This window comes from Oryctolagus cuniculus, chromosome 4, assembly GCF_964237555.1.
Source record: "Oryctolagus cuniculus chromosome 4, mOryCun1.1, whole genome shotgun sequence".
In the NCBI taxonomy this organism is placed as follows: Eukaryota; Metazoa; Chordata; class Mammalia; order Lagomorpha; family Leporidae; genus Oryctolagus; species Oryctolagus cuniculus.
In genome coordinates this window covers 157,562,279-157,584,000 of record NC_091435.1, presented here as the reverse complement: position 1 = coordinate 157,584,000, position 21,722 = coordinate 157,562,279, and the positions used below count along the sequence as shown (strand labels likewise).

At 42.0% G+C, this 21,722-nt stretch overlaps 1 protein-coding gene across 8 annotated transcripts in view; it reads left to right on the top strand.

The window, feature by feature from the left end:
• The window catches only part of ZNF385D (zinc finger protein 385D), a 1,067,118-nt gene that overhangs the window by 707,080 nt on the left and 338,316 nt on the right, over nucleotides 1-21,722 (top strand). The window contains exon 1 of one of the 8 annotated variants that reach the window (XM_008266055.4): nucleotides 2,232-3,141. The exons of 5 other annotated variants lie outside the window; for them this stretch is intronic. In XM_008266055.4, coding sequence (XP_008264277.1) covers nucleotides 3,120-3,141 — 22 coding nt within the window. In that variant the 5' untranslated portion in view covers nucleotides 2,232-3,119. Of the gene's footprint in view, nucleotides 1-2,231; nucleotides 3,142-3,191; nucleotides 4,031-21,722 lie in introns of those variants that run through there. 2 more of the 8 variants (XM_070073222.1, XM_008266056.4) reach the window with 2 other exon arrangements.

Here is a 21,722-nt window from a genome sequence, read left to right as displayed (position 1 = left end):
GTCTATAATAGAGTATCAGATGGCGATAACTGCTATGGAGAAAATAAGGGAGGGAAGGAGGTTGGGAAGGCCAGAGGAGGGACAAGGGCAGTTTAAAGCTGTGAAGAGGGACAGTAAAGGACTGCACTGATAACCTGGAGCAGGACTTGAGAGAGATAAAGGATGAAAGCAGGCAGCTCCCTGGATCTGAGAGCAGAGAGAAAAGTCTCTCTTATTCATGATGTTCAAACACAAAAAAATGTAACTAATCAGAGAACAGAACACTTTATTTTCATAGCGAGAGGTCAATGCCATGGCAGACCCCAGATGAACAGACCTGTTTCCATTGTAGAAGCTCAGATTCTTAGAGACAACTGGTGGTCAAGGGTGAATGAGTCCTGTCCTTCCCTGGAAACTGCTGTGTAATCCCCTTGAGGCATGGCTGGTCAGTCCACATGCAGCAAACATCAGCTGTGGTTTCCTTTGGATATTGCTATGCTTGAAAATTATATGTGTGTGTGTGTGTGTGTATGTGTATGCAAAGAGTTTTGAAAGGATATATGCACTAATTTTCAATGTGGCTTTATTCATGTACAGAATCAACTTAAGTGTCAACAGATGAATATTAAATAAAATGTGGTGTTCATGTATAATGGAATACTATTCAGCCCTAAAAATAAGAGAATCCTGTAATTCGCAACAACTTGGAAGAACTTGGAGGGCATTATATTAAGTGAAATAAGCCAGGCACAGAAGGACAAACACCACATGGATCCACTTACATGTGGACTGTAAACAAGTTGAAATAGAAACAGAGTAAAGTGGTAGTAACCAGGGACTGAGTATGAGGAAGGTGGTGGTGGTGAGGGGATTAGGGAGATGTTGGTCAAAGGAGAAAATAATGGTTGCATTTTTTCTGTTACGAATATGCTGTGTGCAAATAGATTAAGTTTTAATGAAACAAATAGTTTAAACACAAAGAAAAGACTTACAAAACTGCACCCAGGAGAATGCTGCCTGACATCTCGGAGCTTCAGGGTCTTCATTTGTGACAATGATAACATCCTGCTTACTACACCTCAACACGTTAGTGAAAAAGATGACCTGTGAAAGTGTTGGAGAACTGTCGAGTTTCATGCAGATGAAAGCTGTTATTAACGAGTAAGAAAGTCTGTTAGGGTTTCAAGTATTGTATTTTAAACTCAACTCTTCAGGCTTGCATCTTCCAACTACAGGATCTCAAATGGACCAAAAAAATGCTAACATTAACCTACAGTGCCCCCTAGCCCATGTAGGCGGTCAAGGCAGCCGATGGGCTTTGTGAATTTGCTGGAGCACAGATGGCTCTTTTGCCTGAGGGAAGGGCATTGATTGTGCTTTTGGAAGATTTCCATCTGTCCAAGAGGAAAAACACTTATGTATTTTCTTCTGTGTTTGCCTATCATTGTTTTAATTATTTTATTTTTAAAAAAGAGATAAGGAAATAAATATCCTTTACTATTTAAATCGTCTGCCTTCAAATGGCTTTCAGTGAAGAATATTTTTGTTGCTATTAAGAAGTTCATCTCCCTCATTCCAATACACATGAAACCCACCAACAGGTACAGAACTGTGTCAGGAAATACCATTGAATATTTTAATGCTCAAACAGGTAGAAACGTTTGTTCACCCAGTTTATAAAAGCCCAAATTAAAAATATATGAGTTACTTCCTTCTGCACGCTACTGTCTTAAGTTTATCTTTGATGATTAATTTCACAATTTTTTTTTATAGAAAAAAATGAATTTGAACAGCCAGGAGTACGGGAGTAATTTGGGACACAGAGTGATGAGTCTTTAGGAAACTGAACTTGCTGTATGGAATTATCTTCCATGCTGAGTATTTAAGTATTAATCAGCATAGCTTTGAGGGATTTCTTTATAACATCCTTTTTCTGTGTAAGAAAAGGACTGCAATTCATTACACCATTGGAGGAGCCAGAGGCTTTGCTAAGATTTGCCTTTCTTGACTGTTCATCTCAGATTTAAAGGGTTTGTGTGTGTCTGCTTGTGCTTGCACACACGTGCATGTGGCTATACCATATTGGTGACCAGATTTGAATGGTGACACCATCTGGGTTACCGTTCAGGCTAAACATCTCTGGCCTTCAGGGGGGTCAAGTATCACTGTAGCCACAGTGTGCTTTCCATGAAAGGATGCAGCAAATGTAAAGTGGACGTCTCCGAGGTGACTTTTACCACCAGTCATTTTTCTTTACATCTCTCCAGCAACCCAGCTCAGGAAATACTCAAGTAATAAGAAATTGCCCTTCGCCCACTGCTGGCTTCCAAGAGAAAACCTCTGTTACCCCATCAGTGGTGCCCTGCGTTCCTCTAATTCCTCCTGCGTATAACATCACACACAACAGCAAACCCTAAAGCCCAGAGAAAGGAGAACGCAGGCACAAGGCATCAATCCTGTTCGCAGCGCCTTTTTGACTTGGAAGGGGAGACTACATTTTCGCGAGGATGATGGTATTCATAGGAGGGGCGGGTTAAAAGTGTGTTCAATTCCACCTTAATGGCAGAACTCGCCTTCACCGTGTTCCCCCTACACACACACACCCGCCTCCATACACACTGGTTAATCTCTCCCCTGTGCTCCCGCGTGGATTCGGGGACCCTTCTCTCTTTAAGACGGCCTCCGGCGCCCCTCACTCCGCCCCCTCCCAGGTCTCTGGGCTTGTCAGAGCTTCCCGAGAGCCATGGTTGGTCCAGGCAGGCAGTCGGAGCACCTCGTGGAGCGGCTGCTCGCCGGGGGTGGGGAGCGTTGGGGTGGGTTGGGGGGGTCTGTTTGTAGTACTCTCGGTCCTGATGTCACAGGCGCGGCAAGGACATCGCAAGGAGGAGTCGGATTACAGTAAGGATGGGCAGTGCAGCAGGCAGCCCGAGCGCACGCTCCGGCCGCCTGCGATCCTAGCGCTGGAGAGAGGCAGCCTGCGAGCGCCCATCCCGCGGAGGAGGCTCGATCGCAGGGCGCTCGCTGCGCTCCGCCGGGGACCTTGCCGCCGAGCGTAGCATGAAAGGGCTCTGCCCTGCGCGCCTGCCTGGAGTGCGAGCCGATGCTGAAGACGCCGTGGTGGGGTTCCAGCTGTCTGGTTAATGAGAAACATAATGTATTTTGGTGAGTGTTCACTCTGGTGATGTCATTCTGGGGGTGCCAGGCTCTGGATCATTGCAGACAAGCCCTTAAAATAATCTTTAAGACGCGAGAATATATTACGTGAAGCCTCTCTCCAGTTGGCAACTGGAAGACCAAGCTGGTGCAGCCTTCGAAGCTTCCTTTGTGCTGCCATTGGGGCTGATAATGAACGTGCATGAGTTTAAGTTGGGAAAGAACAGAGACGGGGTGAGGGTAGATAAACTTTGGCTTGATGTGTCGGCTTGAAGTTGGCTTCTAAACTAGGTGAAGAAGGAGAAATGGTGCAGCGTGGGAAGTCGGGGGCTAACTTAATGGGATGTGAAACAAAGTTCCTGTGCTATTGATGCTGTGCAGGCGTTGTCAATACGGGCGTTTCTTCAGGCGTTTGGTTTTCCATAATTCCCAGGCAGAGAAGGAAAACATTCTCTGGCGAGCAGCGGTGAGCAGTGAGAACCCTCCTCCCCACGTCTCAGGGCTCCCTCTGGCTAGGAGCCGCCTTGCACAAAATGCAGATTATTTTAAGCCTTTAGAGGTCTCGGAGCTTTTAAGCATTTGTGCAGTTCAGTTTTGTGCCATGGTGGAAACCTCCCCTGGGTTTTCAGCCCTGCCGCCTGCGTTTCCAGAAAGCATGCTAAAGCTCAGCTGTGCGCTATCCGTGGAGCAGTGGAAGAAGTGGGCTTGGAGCTGTACAGTTGCACTGTGAGGCTGCAACTTATTGATAGGAGAGAAGACAAAGCCCCTTCACTAACTGAGAAGAAGCCAAGGATTAGGACGGACTGTTCTTTCCTCCTCCCCGAAGTTGAAGTTATGCTTTCCTTCTGTAAGTCCCATGCGGCGGCATCATTTAAGGGCATCTCTCTGATATTAACAGGTCTGTGAGAACACCTGGAGAGGGCGTAGAGAATGCAAATATTCTGGGTGATTTCCTGATGGGCTTTGCGTTTTAAATCTAGAGTCTTCCTTCAAATGAAAATAGGTATTTAGGTGAATTTGGTTGAAGCATTATTAGTTTGTGAGGCATTATTTCTGTGAGTACTCTTTGTTTTGCCTTTTCTTCCCCAGAGCCTCTGAAATGTTTGAAAAAGTATGGAATGAACCCAAGTTGTAAAAGCTAAATGCCTTCAGTTGTCTTGACAGCATTTTGATTTCCCTACAATTTGCGTCACATTAGAAATGAAGTCTTAATATAACCAAAATTGATTTGAAAGAAGCAATCCTCATTTCATGCATGAATTTAAGCAGAATCCAGAGTTAAACAGCCCTTCCTTCCAGAGGATAATGATGGACGGAGTCAGCCTGTTTGTTAGTAATTAATGAAACAACATTTGTCATGCATATATTTTTGATAAATGGAAAAGCTTGTAAAGGTATTATGTTTTTCAGACAAAATAACATTTCAGCATCAGTAATGATATAGACGGATGGTGAAGTAGATTATAATTTTAGTTTAAGTTTTCAACCTCTTACAATTGCTGATGTGGTTGTGGTGAAGCCGTAAAGCTAACCAGAGTAGCAGTGAAGTCTCAAAGTGTTGGTCAGAGGCCACCCATGATGTACTGGCCATCCTGTGGCTATTGGGGAGATGTCCACTAGGCTAGCCCAGGTTACTCACTAGGCTAGCCCAGGTTACTCACTAGGCTAGCCCTGGTTCAGCTCTCTTATAAAGCAGGATGAGTCACAGGATAATTAGTGTCACTGTATAATGCAAGTTTTTAATAGTACAAATTGAAAGGTGGTGCTCTGCCTACTTGGATGACACTGTATTCTTTGCAAGGCAAGGCTAAAGTTGTCTCCTGTGTCCTGAACGTGGTCCAGTCCCACTGTAATTCCGACATGAGCAATGTTTTTCTATTCCCGGAGGAAATCATGTGGATTCAGGATTGGCAGTCCTTTCAGGATGTGCTGTGCAGCCCCTTACTCAAGCTGTTAGACATCCAGAACTCTGGGAGCCCACCTGTCTTTAATAAAATGTGTGATACAGGAGCTAGGGCAAAGAGAATTGAGGGAAATACCCCAAGCATGTTAAAATTCAATAACATTCTAACATTTGGAAGGCATTGTATATATAGACTCGTGTCTGCATTTTTGTATGTGTTTCCCTATTTGTGAATGTGTATATTGTGTGTGCATTTTTGTATGAGTGTATGTATCTGAAATATCAGATGTTTCAGGTAATTTTTCAAAACAGTGCTCGCACTTTGAGAATTGGTTGAACATGACTTTCTTCTCCATTTTTCCACTGCAAAAGGTTTCTCTAGTCAGAGAGAACAGGGACAAAGGGACAGAAGTGCTGCGTTCTTGGCTTTTCTGGTGCTTTGTGGGAATGGGGTAGAGGTGTCAGAAATCTTTTATGGGTGTCTCCAGCAGGGAGCAGTAAAGAGCATGGTGATGCTCTGGCCTGGGGTCAGTTGGTAGGAAAGCAGGACATTTGCTCCCCTTGTACATATCTGATTTGTCAGTGTTGCCTCCTTTCGAATACGAATGAATAAGCATTGCCTGAATAGGCTGGCTCAGCCTATCTGCTTCTCTTTAAGCTTTCTTCTCCTGAGGACTGGACCGTTGGACCTTGCCCTAGTTTGATTGGAGTTAGTTGCCTGTGTGCAAGTTGATGCAATAGATAATACTTCCAGTTCTTAAGAACAATTCATGCTTTGAGTGTGCCGTCTCAGACTTAAAGACCACTGGCCTCTCTTAATGACTTAAGCCTCATGCTTATCTCCTATTGAGATTTTAGTGCAGTGTATTCAATAATTGTTCATCTGCACTTACTGCACAGTGATTTAAGAGTTCGCTGTTCAGTCACCGTGGATACTTTTGTTACTTATTCTATCGATCTTGCATTCATTAGTTGGAGTTAAATATAAGGTTCACACGGGAGAAAGGAGTGGGGGAAAATCCTAGTCAGCAAATTGAATGGGATTTACTGTAAAAAGCAAAGGAAAATAATAAACACTTAGGAAGTTACCCTTCCTACCCCCATAAATATTTTACATAGTTAAAATTTACACGTGCCAAGGATAAGCAGCCATTAATAATTTATCCAGAAATAAAAGCAAGGCAGCTGGGAGGCTGATCCTCAGAATAAGGAAGAAAGGCTGTGGGTGGTTGTCAGTACAAGAGACTGAGCTGCCGGGCTGCTCTTGGATTGAGAAGCATGTGCTGGTATGAAGGGCATGTTCTCTACCTGAGTGTATCCAGGCAGTCACGCAGTGCTTGGAAGAATGCTGGAACTATGCACCTTCTCCAGTTCTGAGTGCTGTTGTCCCCCACCCCCCCCCATACACACACACCTGTCTCTTCCCATCTGGCCTCATACCTTTCTCCTCTGTTGGGGTGTTTTTTTTTTCAAGGGTCACATCATGTAACCACATAAACTGCTATGGTTGACCCAAGAGGTGCCACGCCTCACCCTTGGCCATCAAGAGAGAAAAATAGGAGGCTGCTGGTGTTGAGGAAACTGTGGCTGATAATCAGTGCGTTATCAGGCCCAAGTCAAGCGATAGACATGAGGGTGCCCTCGCAGCCCAGAAGTGACAGGGGCTTGCTCCTTGAGAATAGTCTGGAGAAATGAAATTCTGTGGCTTAAACAAACGAGAACAACTGAGAAACAAATATTAGCACTCACTGTCAATGTTACTATTAATGGTGTATTAATCAAACCCAGAGAAAAGGGCAAGCAAAATTTAGAAAGTGTGAATGAGGCACTGAAGTTCAGCTTGGTGTTAATTGTGGATTAGCTGTCTTCTTTAAAATGCCTGAGAAAAATCAGAAAAATACTTAGTGCTGTGCCTGCCATAATAAAAAATATTTCCTTGAGGAAGCTTTCAATGGAATAGCTAAAAAAAAAAAAAATCAGGAGAATTGTAGATCAGAATCCTGTTTCCCTATCTAGAATAGACATGTTTGTCTATTGTTTTAAAACCAACTTTTGTCTTCCTTTAGGGATGTTTAGAGCATTCTCAAGTCAGCATTTACACTTCTGGTTGTGGCTAGACCATCAAGGTTCATCTCCAAAGCTATATGTTAGCAAAACAGTCAAGCGGCAAGGTTATGAGGAAGGAAATGATCAGAAAACAGCAGGCAGCAGAGAAGAATATTCCTCTGTTTTAGTGATTTTGTAGGAAACGTTTAACTCCATCTAATTAGTTTGTAGTGAGTAATCTGTTATGGGGAATTAGGTCCATCCAGTCTTTCTAAATACTCTGTCTTCCTGAGGCAGACAAGGAGAGAGAATAATTCAGTTCTGAACTTGAACATCCAGATTCTCTCTTTTAAAGTTTGGAGTTGTTACCATCACATTTGATTACAAATGAATCCAAATAACATTCAGTAATAACATAAGATGGTGAATGTGACAGGTGGATCGTGCATAGGAATGGGAAATAGGAGTTCTAAACCTGTAAAGATTTCTCCCTCAGGACAGTTCTCTTTTAAATTCTTATGAAGTTCCTGTTTTAAGAAGTCAGCCACATTTGATCAATAAGCTAGCACCTCAAATACCTCATTACAGCCTTAAATTTAGAGCTAATTTTTTAAAGGACTTCCTTAGTTGTTGTAATTATATGGAAATGAGATGGTGTATTTAAAGGATAAGTTCCAAAATTCATGAGATAATGACGACTTGCAAAGTTACCCTTTTGTGGGTGGCATAATTGTTCTAGAAAACAAATGAAAAATTTAAATTAATGGTTTCCGACTTTGATTCCAGAAGACTTGGCCACAGCTGCTTTAGACTGAAACCTCTCTTGATGAGACAAGATGTGTTGGTTAATGTGTGTGTGTTTAACACTGGAACACCACACAGCGCCTTGCTAGATAGATGCCTGAAATCATAGCTCATTGTCAGCTTATTTGTATTCCTAAATCTTTTCACATCACTTGAAATGTAACACATTAGCTATTGATTTAGTAAAATGGATATTAAGAAATTATTTTTGTACAGCTGGCTTTCAGGTTTTACAACCATTTGTACATTAGGAATTAAAAAAAAACAAATCAGAGGGATAATTTTCAAGGCTTTTTCTGCAAAAACAAAAGAGAGATGCTTGTATAATCAGGAACCTACTTCTACTTTGACCTTGAGAAAGGAATGCTTACATTTGTGTTACACTAGGAAAAACATGTCAAAAAAACAACAAAGGTCATGGTGGCTGCCCTGTCTCTTTCTGTCTCTCTCTTTAAAGAAGCCATTACATATCATTTCCCACAAAGATTAGTTTTACAACAGAATTTCACACATGATTGGTGGCATTAAGGGAAAATACAGCATAAGAAGTGGCTAGAAATATCAAAGCTTAAAGTGGTTGAGATCATGCTTGAACCAAATTGCTAGGGTTGAAAATAGGAAGACGTTTTGCTCTGTCGCAGCGTTAAAATCGTTATGAAGCAGCTGGAAGTCAGCCCTCATTGAATGTGCACTCTGCTTTTGCACAGCCTTTAAAATGGAAGGTGTTTCCACCAAACATTCTCCATTCCAAAACCTCAGTGCATACGAATCTCTAGTACAGCGTTGGAGGGGATGCAATGAACCCCTCTCATCCTTATCAATCTTTCAGTTTTCTCTCTCTCTCTCCTTTTTTTTTTTTTTTCTCACTTGTAGTATCACATTTCTGTAAGTAGAGAGGGAAAAGAAAAGTAACCTGGCCAAGGTCAGAAAGGAAATCAGCAGCAGTCTTAGTATCAACGTTCAGAGTTAATTCTCTCTGCCCAGAAAGCAGTGGACGATGGGGGCTGTAGGGGCAGGGATGGGATTGTTGAGTTGAGTTCTAATGGATGAATGTTGTTGAATCTGTGTGCTCAATGCCAGGCACTTAGAAATATGTGTTAGATATGCAAGGCTGAGTGGGTCGTTGGAGATCAGAGAGAAAGGAAACCTGCTTCCTCGACACATCCGTTAAGACTGATGCTTCCTGTGAAAGCTCAGAGAAAGAATATTTTTTGATCCTGAAACATTAGCTACTTTAAATATATTTCTGTGTAAATAAATATAGTGTATTTATTATACATAATATATTTGAAAGATACAGAAAAAATGAGGGAAAGAGAGGGAGAGAGAGAAAGAGGGAGAGGGAGAGGGAGAGAGAGAGAGAGAAACCTCCCATTCTCTAGTTCACTCCCCAAAGGCCCACAACAGTTGAAGCTGGGCAAGGCCAAATCCAGGAGCCAGGAACTCAATCTGGGAATCCCATGTGTAGGGACTGAACTACTTGAGTCATCACCTGTTGCTTTCCAATTGTGCATTAACAGGAAGCCAGAATTGGAAGCAGAGCTGGAGCTGGAATCCAGGCACTTTGATGTAGGGTAAGGCATGCCAAGTGTTATCTTACTTGCTGAGCCAAACGCCTGCATCTGATTTTTTTTTTTTTTTTTTTTTACTCCATAGAAGTGAGGACCATTTCTTAGAAATTAGGTTTTAAATAAGATGTAATGACTCCTAACTTTTTTTTTTCTGTTTCCGTTTACTTTTTTCACCACAGACTCTTCAGTGAGAGGACCAGTAACACAGAATATTAGGACCAATGTACAAAAATGTTAGAATACCTAAAATCATCATACATTACGGGAAAACTAGACTCTGTAATAACTCAGGTGATCACAATTTCAGTTATCAGCTTTGTTTAGCTGCAGTGAATTCACCCCAGATGTTGGCATTTTCGTGCCAGGAGGCTGGGAGAGGCAGGTAAAGTCCCTAGGTACATATGAGAGCTGAAAGAGGGTTATCATTTGTGATGGCAGGAGAAAATGGAGATAATTTTCTCTACTATTTGCAAGGCTTTTGTAAAATTGTTCTTCACACTTACCTTTTTCATACTCATGCATTTTACTGATGAAAGAAAGTACCTGTGGAAGACTAGTTAGAGGATAAAAATACAATAATGATCGCAAACATATTTTAATAAACATAATCCCTTATACTTGCATAGCAGTTTGTATTTTTCAAAATGTATCAACATTGTGCCTTTGCTAATCTTGAAAGTGACCGAATACAAGAGAGGTGCAAAATATAATTATTCCTATTTGTAGATTAGGAATTTGACCCTCAGATGACTGAAACAATTTCTCAAAGTCACAAAGCTAGCAAATTTTAAGGCCTAGTCCCTTGTACACAGCATAGATGGAGGGAAGATTACATGTAATGCTAAAGAAAATATTCCCTCTGATAGCTAAAGAAATGAATACTAATAATTGGATCTAACATATGTTTGTGTTTTGACTGTGGAATCACAATGACATAATTTGTAATTTTATTTATTTTTCTTTTTTTTACAAAAAAGATTATTAATATTCAGAATAAAACAAAAGTACTGCTTAGAAGGCATGAGTCTGGCTGGCGCTGTGGCTCAATAGGCTAATCCTCTGCCTGCGGCGCCAGCACATCAGGTTCTAGTCCTGGTTGGGGCACCGGATTCTGTCCCGGTTGCCCCTCTTCCAGGCCAGCTCTCTGCTGTGGCCCAGGAGTGCAGTGGAGGATGGCCCAAGTGCTTGGGCCCTGCGCCCGCATGGGAGACCAGGAAGAAGCACCAGGGTCCCGGCTTCGGATCAGTGCAGCGCGCTGGCCACAGTGGCCAGTGGGGGGTGAACCAATGGAAAAGGAAAACCTTTCTCTCTGTCTCTCTCTCTCACTGTCCACTCTACCTGTCAAAAAAATAAATAAAAAAATTTAAAAAAAAGAAGGCATGAGTCAGTGTTATGGACTGGCTGTGCCCTCCCCACCAAATGCCTATGTTGAAGTCTTAGTCCCTAATAGGATGTGGAGCCTTTTGGAGGTAATTAGGTTTGGATGAGAGCATGAGGGTCGAGTTCATGGAATGGGATCAATGCCTTACAGGAAGAGAAAGACAGCCAGTGTTTCCTATGTCATAAGGCAGCCATCTGCAAGCCAGAGAGCTCTCTCCCAAACCAAACCTTGAACTTGAACTCCCGAGCCTCAAGAAGCATGGAAAATAAACTACTGCTGTTTAGGCAATACAGTCAGTGATGTTTCTCCATCACAGTCAGGGCTCACTCATGTAGTTGACTTTAGATCAGATCCAGGCTTTCTCTACTGCCTCAGCTTTTCCAATTTGGCATTATAGCTTATGTTAATTTTATGACATATATTTCTGCTGTCTCACTATTTAACTCAGTGCTCCCTCCAAAAATTACAAGCCATCTATGTTATGTGCTTTTTGAGGTTTACAAGGACCTGAACTGTGTCATTGCTTGAGATGGAAATGCAGCCTGATCTTTATTCCATAACTGATAAAGAAGAATAAAATGGCTATTTACAGTTAGGCCTGTCCCACTCATTGGCTCCAAGTCCTGGTGGAAGTCACCACACAATTTTGATATTGTGTTTCTTTGTAAAAGGAGAATAATGGTTGGAGTAATGTTTTTCACAGTTCTACTTGAGGACTAAGCTATACAAGGTACATAAACATGCCTATCACTAGGAAATCCATGGTAAGTAGTCCCTTAAGTTTAATTCTTTCTTAAGCACATTTAAGCACATTTATTTGAAAGAATGGAAGAGAGAGAGGGAGAGCCAGAGACCTTCCAACCACTCCAACCCATTTCTAACCACAGGGTCTGGGCCAGGCCAAAGTCAAAAGCCTGGAACCCCATCCAGTTTCCCACAAGGGTGGCAGGGGCCCAAGCACTTAGACCATCTTCCATTACTTCTCCAGGTGCATTGACAGGGATTTGGATTGGAAGTGGAGCTGGGACTCCAACTGGCACTCCTATATGATGCTGGTGTTGCAGGCAGTGGCTTAGCCCACGGTGCCCCAACACGGGCCCCAGTGCTTTCTTATATTTGTCAACCCATGTTGATATACAACAAGTGTATAAAAATGAGCAATGTGTTAGGGTTTACTGAGGAAATTGGAATCATGCTAAGTGATTCACACAGAAGGACTTTAAGGCGCATAATTTGTTACATAGGTGAGGGAAGAGCTGAGATACCACATGGAGGATGGTAAGGCAGTGTGGGGAGTAACAGTTACAAGAGAGTGCAAGTTATAGATGGAGAGAAAAAAATACGAGGATCTAAGGCTTCTAGGTAGGAGCTGCATGACATGCCTAAGACATTGAAATATGGAGAAGAGGGAGATACCCTGGCTTCTCGCTTTCTCCCACCATCCCCTTTGTCTTTCATTGGAGGAGCAAAACCAGAGACCAACTGACAAGGCAGCCTGGGATTGCATCTCACAGGTGTTGGTCCCCCAGGGCAAGAACAGATCTCAGAATAAACCAGCCGAAGACCTGCAGGGTGCTCTTATAGCACCAATACCAGTGGCACTTTCAGTGTTTCTGCAGAGGTATCTCAAGGATCAGTGGGCGTTTGGTTGGGGAAGGCACAAGGAAGATGGGAAGAGTATGGTCGAAGAGCATTCGGCACCTCCTTCCAGTTCAAGTACCATCTCCTTTGCCATCCTCTGGCACTGTGGCTTTGGATACATGAATGAATCCCTGCACCATATTTTTCTCTATAGATTGGGCTTTAAAAAAAGTCTGCCTGAAAGTAAAATTCAATAAGATTTGAACACAACTTTGTCATCTGCAAACACCATATAAATGGGCTTTGTTATGAGGCTGTGAAAAAACAAGTGGATTAGAAAGAGAACAGAGGAGTTTGAAAAAGTACAACTTGGAAATAAATGTTTAGCTCTGCAATTTAGCATTCCAGCAGAGATTTCCAAGTACACTAAGGAATGGAGCTATGACTTCCTCAAAAAAACCACATGTATTATGAGTTTCAATGTACTTAAGAGCCATATCTAATCTGTTCTTTGTTAATATTCTATAACAAAGCGTAATTGCAGAAGGAGGGGCAGAGGGAAGAAAATGAACCAGGTGTGAACTCTGAGATTCCATGCCCCATATCCCTTTCCTCTCCAAAACCATAATGCCAAAAGACACATTGAAAGCTGGAGCAGTTTATTAATAGTTGCTTGAGAGGGGAAGAGGGATTTAGTATTGATTTTTATCTATCCCTCCTTGTGTTGTTGGACTTTTAAGAACAGATTTCCTTGACTGACTGTCTACTATCTAGGGGGGAAAAACCACAATATTCTGCCCTTCCTGTTTGGAATTATTAGCATCTCTTTCAGAGCCTGCTTGTAAGTGCAGCCGCAGTTCATAACTTTCAGTGCCCTTGTTTGGAGGCTAAGCCGTGTTAACAGCTGGGAATTGTTTCCATGTGGTGTGCAATAAGGAAGGAGCTTATTACCACGAGGTGTGTTCATTTGCAGTCCTGGGGAACGGTGGGCCATAACTTACAGATCTGTGCAGATTCTTGGAATTCCTATCTAAGGAAGTTTTTATAAGTTGAAAGAATACATTAGAAGGCAGATTACTTAATCTTATTTTATCTTACAGAAAATCTTATGATCCTGAATACTAGCATTTTAGTGAATTAGTTCTCTTTTGATTCTGTCATTTGGGTTTTCCTTACTTTTAAATTGGTTGATAAATAAGAATGTTTTAATGAGAAGCCCATGGCATGGGCTCTCTGAACTTCTTTATTTCCATGGAGGAGTCTCAGGTTCCTTTATGAACAGCCCTGGTACAAGAGGTGATGTGGCCCCTGCTAACAGGGAAGAGGAGTTTAACGTAGGCCAGGCCAAGTGCCTGCTTTGTGCCAGGGGCTGCCATGAGTTATCTCATTGGCACCACACCCTCAGACTTAGGAGCTCGAACATGAATCCTGGTTGTACAAAATAATCACTTGAGGAACTCTGAAATGATCCTAAGGTCAAAGGCCCTCCATGCCCCCATGTAAGCTGATTGGCTGGCTGGAGCCAGGTATTTGCATTTTGTTTTGAAGCTCTCAGTTGATTCTGAAGGACATCTGAAGGAGAGCCAGAAGTAGGAAGCACTGCGATGGGTGGATTTACCGCTTTGCAGGGAGCATCCTGAGGCCCTACAAGTTTTCAGCTCACCCCCAGGTCGCTAGAGCAGCAGTTGGCGTGGCCAGGTTTCCACCCCAGGTTGGCTGGAATCCAAAGCCTGCATTCTTTCCCCTACAACACAGAAGTCCATTTATGATGTGAGGTTTGGGCCTCGCTACAAAATGCCTGGTGCTGTCTACGCCTGACTTCCAGAGAGGAAGTCCCTAAAGGATGAGAACCCTTTCTTTCTACCTGGGAACATTGATAGAACTGGTATCCAGAAGAAGTTTGTTTATACTAGGTGATTCAGGATCAAAATGCTATGGTTCTGGAAAGGATTTTAGAAACCTGTTTCTGAAAGGTTAGTGCGCACACAAATCCTCTGGGGACCTATTGACATGCAAGTCCTGAGTTGCTGGTTCTGAGGTGCAGCCCGGGATTCTGCCTTTCTAATGAACTCCCAGGTGCCACAGATGCCACTGTGCTTTGATTAGTCAGGCTCTAGACGTTGTTTCACTGAGCTGCCACTTGCTACAGATGTGAGGAATCAAGGTCAACTCTCCAGCCTAGGTCTCCTTAGTTTGATTCTAGAAGATACTCAGTGGTCCATGGTTGAGTTCCCAACAATCCTATTTTGCCCGAGACGAAGGGCAATCCCAGGATGTATGTACTTTCAGTGCTAAAAGTGGTAGATTTGCAGGCAGGCTTGGATGGATCAGTCACCATGGTTCTGATAGACTGAGTTTGAATTCTAGTTTCAACACGCAAGAATGAAGAGAAGCTGGGCTAATAACTTCTGATCTCTTGAGCCTCAGTTTCCCTATCTGCTAAGTGGAAATAATAAACAATAATTTGTAGAGTAAATGTAAGGGTCACATTGGGAGCAAATTATATGGTCTGTGTAAAACACTGGTCCTGCTTTCACAGTGTTTAATCTCACAAATGTTGGCAATGTTGTTGCCGCTCGTTCATGAACCTGACTCAGCATTCCTTTACAGAGAAGGAGTATTCCAAAGATCAAGTGCAGGTGGCCATATTTATATTGTCATCTCTGAACAGGGCTGCCTGTAAATCACCTGGCCACGATGGGCAAGCTGGGGTGAAGTCATTCTCTGTGCAGTGTATGGTTTGGCACCTCTGAACACCAACAGGAATGATTTTTGCTTGTGTTTAGGGAAAGAAGAGCTTAGCTAGTAAAAGCTCTGCCACCTTGGGACATCCTGAACTGCCCCTCATGTCCCAGCTGACTTTGTTTATCCATTAGTGTTTCCTTGAACTCTGGAACCACATAGGAGGGCAGCTGCAGCTAATGACCGCTCCTTCCATCTGCTGACCCATCGTGTTAACAATCGATATCCTTAAAACAGCAGTGCACAGACAGGCAGCAGCTCCACCGCAGCTGCAACTTAAAATGTCCATGGAGAGGAGAAGGAGACTTTTAACCTGTGTACTTCTTAGCGCAGAACCGTCACAAGGACATGGATTCATAGATGGTGATTGAGTGTGATGCCAAGCTTTGGAGATCTTCTCTGATGCAAGTGACTTCTCAATAGAGACCTAAGGCTCTGTTTTCTTTTCCTCAAGTGGCTGATGTTGAGTGAATGAGGCTGGTGTGGCCAGCTCTTCCCTGAAAAAGCCAATTCACTCACCTCCTGTCAAATACCATCCGCTTATCAAAGCATTTAGCCTGCCGGATGTGTGACTACTACGTGGGAAGCAAAGTGCAGTTTTGTTTTTCTATTCTGACTAGTAAGTGGGGCAGCTGCAAGCAACAAATTACCCTGCAGCAGGGGTTACCATGACTGAACTCCGCTGCCTAGTATTTTAGACAAGAAAACAAATGAACAACAAAGCAGAAACCACTCTTGCTTTCTTCCAGCATAAAATGCCATTGCAGAAAGGGCCCAGTATAAGCACACTTTTGCTTGTGTCCGTTTTGGAGATACAACTGGGAGATTTATTTCCCTGTCCCTATCTCTGGCTGCTGGAGTAATGAACTTTACTGTTCTGAAAGAGCGCTCAACACCAGGACTCAACATCTCCATTCAATAGACAGGAAGACAGGGATCAAGGGATGTGTAAATTCATATATATGGATTAACCAAATACTCAAACTAAAAATCAAAACCCAAGACTTGGTCTTCCAGTGTGAATTTAGATGCTTGTGCTGAGTTTTAGCTTCCATATCTTTACATGGAGACTCTGAAAACCCTGTGACAGGAGCACAGTCTCTATTCAAATAGAGCAGTGGGTTTTGAAGGCAACAAAGTAAAGAGCAAACCAATGCACAAACAAAACCCCTCTGTTTGCAAGCCACATGGTCACCCGATGTTGGTGGTCCCTGAGGCTGAGATCACCTTTTGGAAGTCAGCCTAAGGGTAGAAATTATTAGATTTTTCTCTTGAAACATGCAGCACCAACCCTCCTACTATAAATATCAAAAATTGTGACTTATAGCTAATGCTCATCACAATGATAGTCGGCTTCCTTCACGTACTTGCCATGTGCCGGGATGTGCTTTGGCCTCTACCTGTGTGTTTGTGCCTGATATAGGGAACACACATATCTAAATAGGATAACAGACTTCTCACTATATTCCTCCTGGGCTTACCAGGCCATGCGCCACAGATGGAATGATCTCTTAACAGATAATAATCCAAACTTCTTTTAAATCCTTGGAGCACTCTTCTATCTATAAGGTAAATTTTTAGAAGTAGAAATACTGGAGCAGGGATATGTAGTTCTCACAGGTATTCAGGTATTGCTGACATGCCCAATGAACATTTTTACTATTTATATATTTCTATCAGTGAACAGTACAATAACTAATAAACTGCCAAGTTGTTTATGTGAAAACTGTCTTCCAGACTTCTTGGAGTATGAGTTTTCATGGTAGAACAACACGAGGTGGTTTCTTGCCTTTTTTTTTTTTTTTTTATTTCACTTCCTTTCCAATCTACTTTTCAGTTTCACCTCTATTATTCTAACTCCACATGGATATCTGTTTTGATATGTGAAAATGCAATGGTGCCATAAAATTGATGCCCTGTTGTTCAAGAAAGAATGAAGAATGAACCTTATAAGTGAAATTTTAGCCTCAAAATTGGAGTGACCCTTGAAAGATTTCTTAAATTGTTTAAATCTAAAGCTAAACATGGCCCCAAATATGGTTGGAAATCTGCTTGTTTTTTGGAGCCAGTAGACATGAAAAGGCACAGGCAGTTATATCATTCAATATTTTCATGGTTATTTCTTCTGTTCCTAATTCCATATACTTCCTTTGTGGTTTTTTTTTTTTTTTTTTTTGGTGTTTTTACTTAGCACACATTAAGCCCAGAAATAATCTAGAATGTTGGTACCATGTTTCTATAGTGAAAAGAAAAGTGCTGCATTTATGAAAGAAGCAAAGTATCCAACTATTGATTATGGTCACCATCTACTGAGCTCTTATCTTAAGGTGTTCATGAACATAAACTCATTTATTCTTTAAATAAATGCTGTTGTTTTAATGAGCTGGATGTCATCATCTCTACTTTACAAAAGAGGAGAGAAAGTTAAGAGGGGTCAGTTTCCTGCCCTAGGTCCAATAGATTGAGAGTGAAGGGCACAACATTCAAACTAGGACTTTGTGAGTGCCAAAAGGTAGACAGTACCATGCAGTGATTTTCTGTTCAGCACACTATTCTTGGGCCACTTCTTTGGAACTGCAGTAGTAGGAACATTTTTACAGAGTGGAGGTGTTTACTTTCCTGGCCTTGTTATCAAAGAGGCTTGATGTCAGTCATAGCAGTCCCTGCTAAGTTATGTACAGTATTGAAAGTGATATCCTAAAGTACACACGATGAGGAGGAAGGGGGAGACCAATCAGCTTTTCTCCTCTGTTGGAAAGAGAACCACCAGTGTTACCTACTGTCTCTTTGAACCCAGTGATGTCAAAGTAAAGAAAATTAAATGAAGGAAATCAGTAATCATTGCACTTAATGATATGTAAATTAGGAATACTATCTACAAATCATAGTCTAGTGTCCTAATTTACATATTATCTGTTCATTAAGCCCTTTAAAATCTCCACCTTCCCATCCCAGGACCATGCAAGCCTTTTGTAATCTACACTAGAAGAATCTCAAATATACAAGGCAGCTTGGAATGTTCACCTGACGTCTAATATCTTCAGATTCCTCACTTTATATTTAAGGTGAGAAAAATAAAAGCTAATAGATTTAATATCTAAACCAAATAAACAGTCAGTGAGTAGCACTGGAACTGCCTAGAATTCAGTTCTGTTGACTCCTTAGTACCATGATCTTTTGTAGGGATATAAAGGGTGGCCCTTGGGTCAGTGTTCTTCTAGAGAATTGTAGGAAATGAGTAGTGTGCATCTCATTGTGTAGATGAGAAGATAGATGTCACACAGAAAATGGAGGAGCAAGCTGTGGAATCTCTGTCTCCTGGATTCAGAGCTTCTCCATTTGCAGTAAGTTTGAATGTGGGTAGATCCCAGCAATTCACAGGGTCTAAATGAATACACAGATCTCTCCCATCCCTAGAAGTCCCTGATCTTACAATAGCTGTGGGGATAAAGGGTGGAACTTGTTTGAGTAATAAATCATTGCAACCCACATGAGTCCCAAAGGCACAATCAAGTCTCCCTCATTCCATTCCTCACTGTCAGCGGTGCACATAATTTATCTCCAGTTTGAACTGCTGTAACCGTCCTTAATGAGTATGCTGACTTGACTCTTGTGTGCTTCCAGCTCAGCCAGTACTTTGCTATCTCAAGATAAAACTACAGACATGATACCTGTGCAGCACAGACACACACAGACACACACACACGCACACATGTACACATACACTCACACTCACACACATGTATACAGATGCATCCAATGACTCTCATTTCCTGATGTGTGAGGTTCAAACTTCTGACCCAGGATATCAGTAGAGTCCAGATTCTGGCCCCTGTTAGGTAACCTTGCAAATTTATCTAATAAAACTTACCTTATCATATCCTAAAATCCAACCCTACAGACTACTTGCTGTTTCTTTATGTGACTTAAGTTTTGATTTATTCATTTGAAAGGCAGAGTGACACAGAGAGAGGGAGAAACAGAGAGACAAGGATATTTTCCATCTGCCGGCTCACTCCCCAAATGCCCTCAGTGGCCTCATTGGCTAGGGCTGGGCAAGGCTGAAGGTAGGAACATGGAATACTGTCCTGCTTTCCCAAGTGGGTAGCAGGGGCCAAAGAACTTGGACTATCTTCTACTGCTTTCCCAGGCTTATTAACAGGGAGCTCGACTGGACATGCGGCAGCTGTGACTTGTGTGGGGAGCAACTCGGACTAGACTAAGTTACTGAAATTAAGACTTATTCTATGCATCTGCTTTCCCACAATATGGCGCTGAGAAGGGAAACAGCTTCTACACAGCTGCCTCCAGTTCAACCAATAAACTGTAGGACTTGCTCCTGATTGGAGGAGAGCAGCGTACTCAGCTTGTGGGTAGCAGAGTTGGGATTGGTGGAAGAGGACTATAAAGGAGGAGAGAGACAACATGCACCAGGAACATCTAAGGGGAACACCTGAGGAGCACCTGTGCAGCCCCTGAGAGAGCCGGCCGGCGGTGTGCCGCTCCCCCGCGGAAGTGGGGAATGTGGCAGGGGGAACCGCCCTTCCACGGAGGTGGAAGGGACGTAGCCAACCCGGGAAGAACCAGCAGCAAACCCGGGGAGGGCCGAGCAGACGAAAGAACAGCGCAGGGTCCTGTGTCGTTCCTCCGCGAAGAGGGGGAGCGACAACTTGAACTGACGTTCATATGGGGCAGCTTGATACGCTGTGCCACCCCAGCCCAGCTCTCCTGTTGCTTAACTCTCTGAGACTTGGTCTCGTCTTCTCTTTACATGATTCATAGTTTGTTTTTATCGTTGTGTCCCCGCAAATCTAAGCACTCATTTTTTTCTCTCTTACTCTTCCACCTTTTATATTTTTTATATAAGAGTATATTAAGCTCATAAATTTTTCAAGATCTGCTGCAAGGCACCTCCTTTGGGAAGATCATCTAATTCTTTATAAATGGAGCAAGGAATCTTTTCTCTATTTCTATAAAAAGTATTTCCCAACCCTATCAGTGCAAAAACCTGGGATGTTTTAAAATTTCTAGATTTCCTGTTCCCTAGTCTCAATCTACTAAATCAAAAACTGTAAATGAATATTTTAGCCCAATCCCTTCCCATTTAATATCACAGGATTCTCAGTTGTTAATAAACTAGCCTATAAATGTGATGCAATTGCATTGGAAATACCAATAAGGTTTAATTTTGAATTAGAGAAAATGTTTCTATGATTTAACTAAAAGAAAAATCATAGTGAACACACCAGGGCATTATGATGAAGGAGTGTTCTGATGGAAAACATAAAACATATCACCCAACTACAATAATTAAATAATTCATTCTGGGGGCCTGTGTTGTGGCAAAGCAGGTGGAGGCACCGCCTGTGACACTGGCATCACATTTGGGCCTGTTCATGTCCCAGATGCCCTGCTTCCAATCAAGCTCCTTGCTTACAGCCTGGGAAAAGCAGAAAAGGGAAACCCAAGTGCCTGGCCCCCTGCCACCAGTGTGGGAGACCCAGAAGGAACTCCTGTTCCCGGCTTTAGCCTGGCCCAGCACTGGCCATTGCAGGCAGCTGGGGAGTAAAGCAGTGGATGGAAGATTTCTGGCTCTGTCTTTCCCACTCTTTGTGACTTTCAAAATAAATAAATAAATCTTACAAAAATAATTCAGTATGAAAAACTGATAATAAAAACAGATCAGAATATCATGAAGTAAATCTCAATACTTTTGTGAATGGGGATTTAGGCTATAGCAAATATGACATGTCAGTTCATCTCTGAGAAGAGAAACAAATGGTTTGGAGATAACTGGATAAACATTTAGAGAAATAAATAAAGTAGACTCCTGTTCTACTTCTTACACCAAAATAAATTGTAGCTTGAGCAAAGATTCAAACATGAAATTGAAACTATAAATATATAGGGGAAAGGATGAAAAATATTTATATACGTGTAGTGGAAAAGGTTTTTGTAATCAGGACACAAACCCAGAGCTCTATAAGAAAAAAATTATAAATATAACCACATAAAATTAATAACTTGTTCTTGGGAAAATTAACCAAGAAACTAAGCAGAAAACAAGTGACAAAACTGGAAAATATTTATAACACCAATGTCAGATAAATGGCTAATTTCTTATTTATTTACAAGCAACAAGCTTGTAAAGCATCGATAAGGTAAGACAAACAACTTAGAAAAAAAGGATGAAAAATAACAAACATTGACAAATTTATTCTAAAATTTCTAAGGGGAGGCAAAAGACCCAGAATAGTGAACACTATGTTGAAAGAACAATAAATTTGGAGCACTACTATTTCATAACTGAATCTAAACACGCAGTAATCAAGACACTGTGGTATTGATGAAATGAGAGACAATAGATGAATGTAACAGAGATCCTAGAAATAGACACACATAAATATTATAGTCAAGTGATCTTTGATAAGGAACCATAGATAATACAATGGATAAAAGATAGTCTTTTAAAAGAACTGTATGGAATTACTGTACACCCATATACCAAAAAAAAAATCTAAATTCAGGTCTTCAACTCTTCACAAAAACAATTCAAAATGGA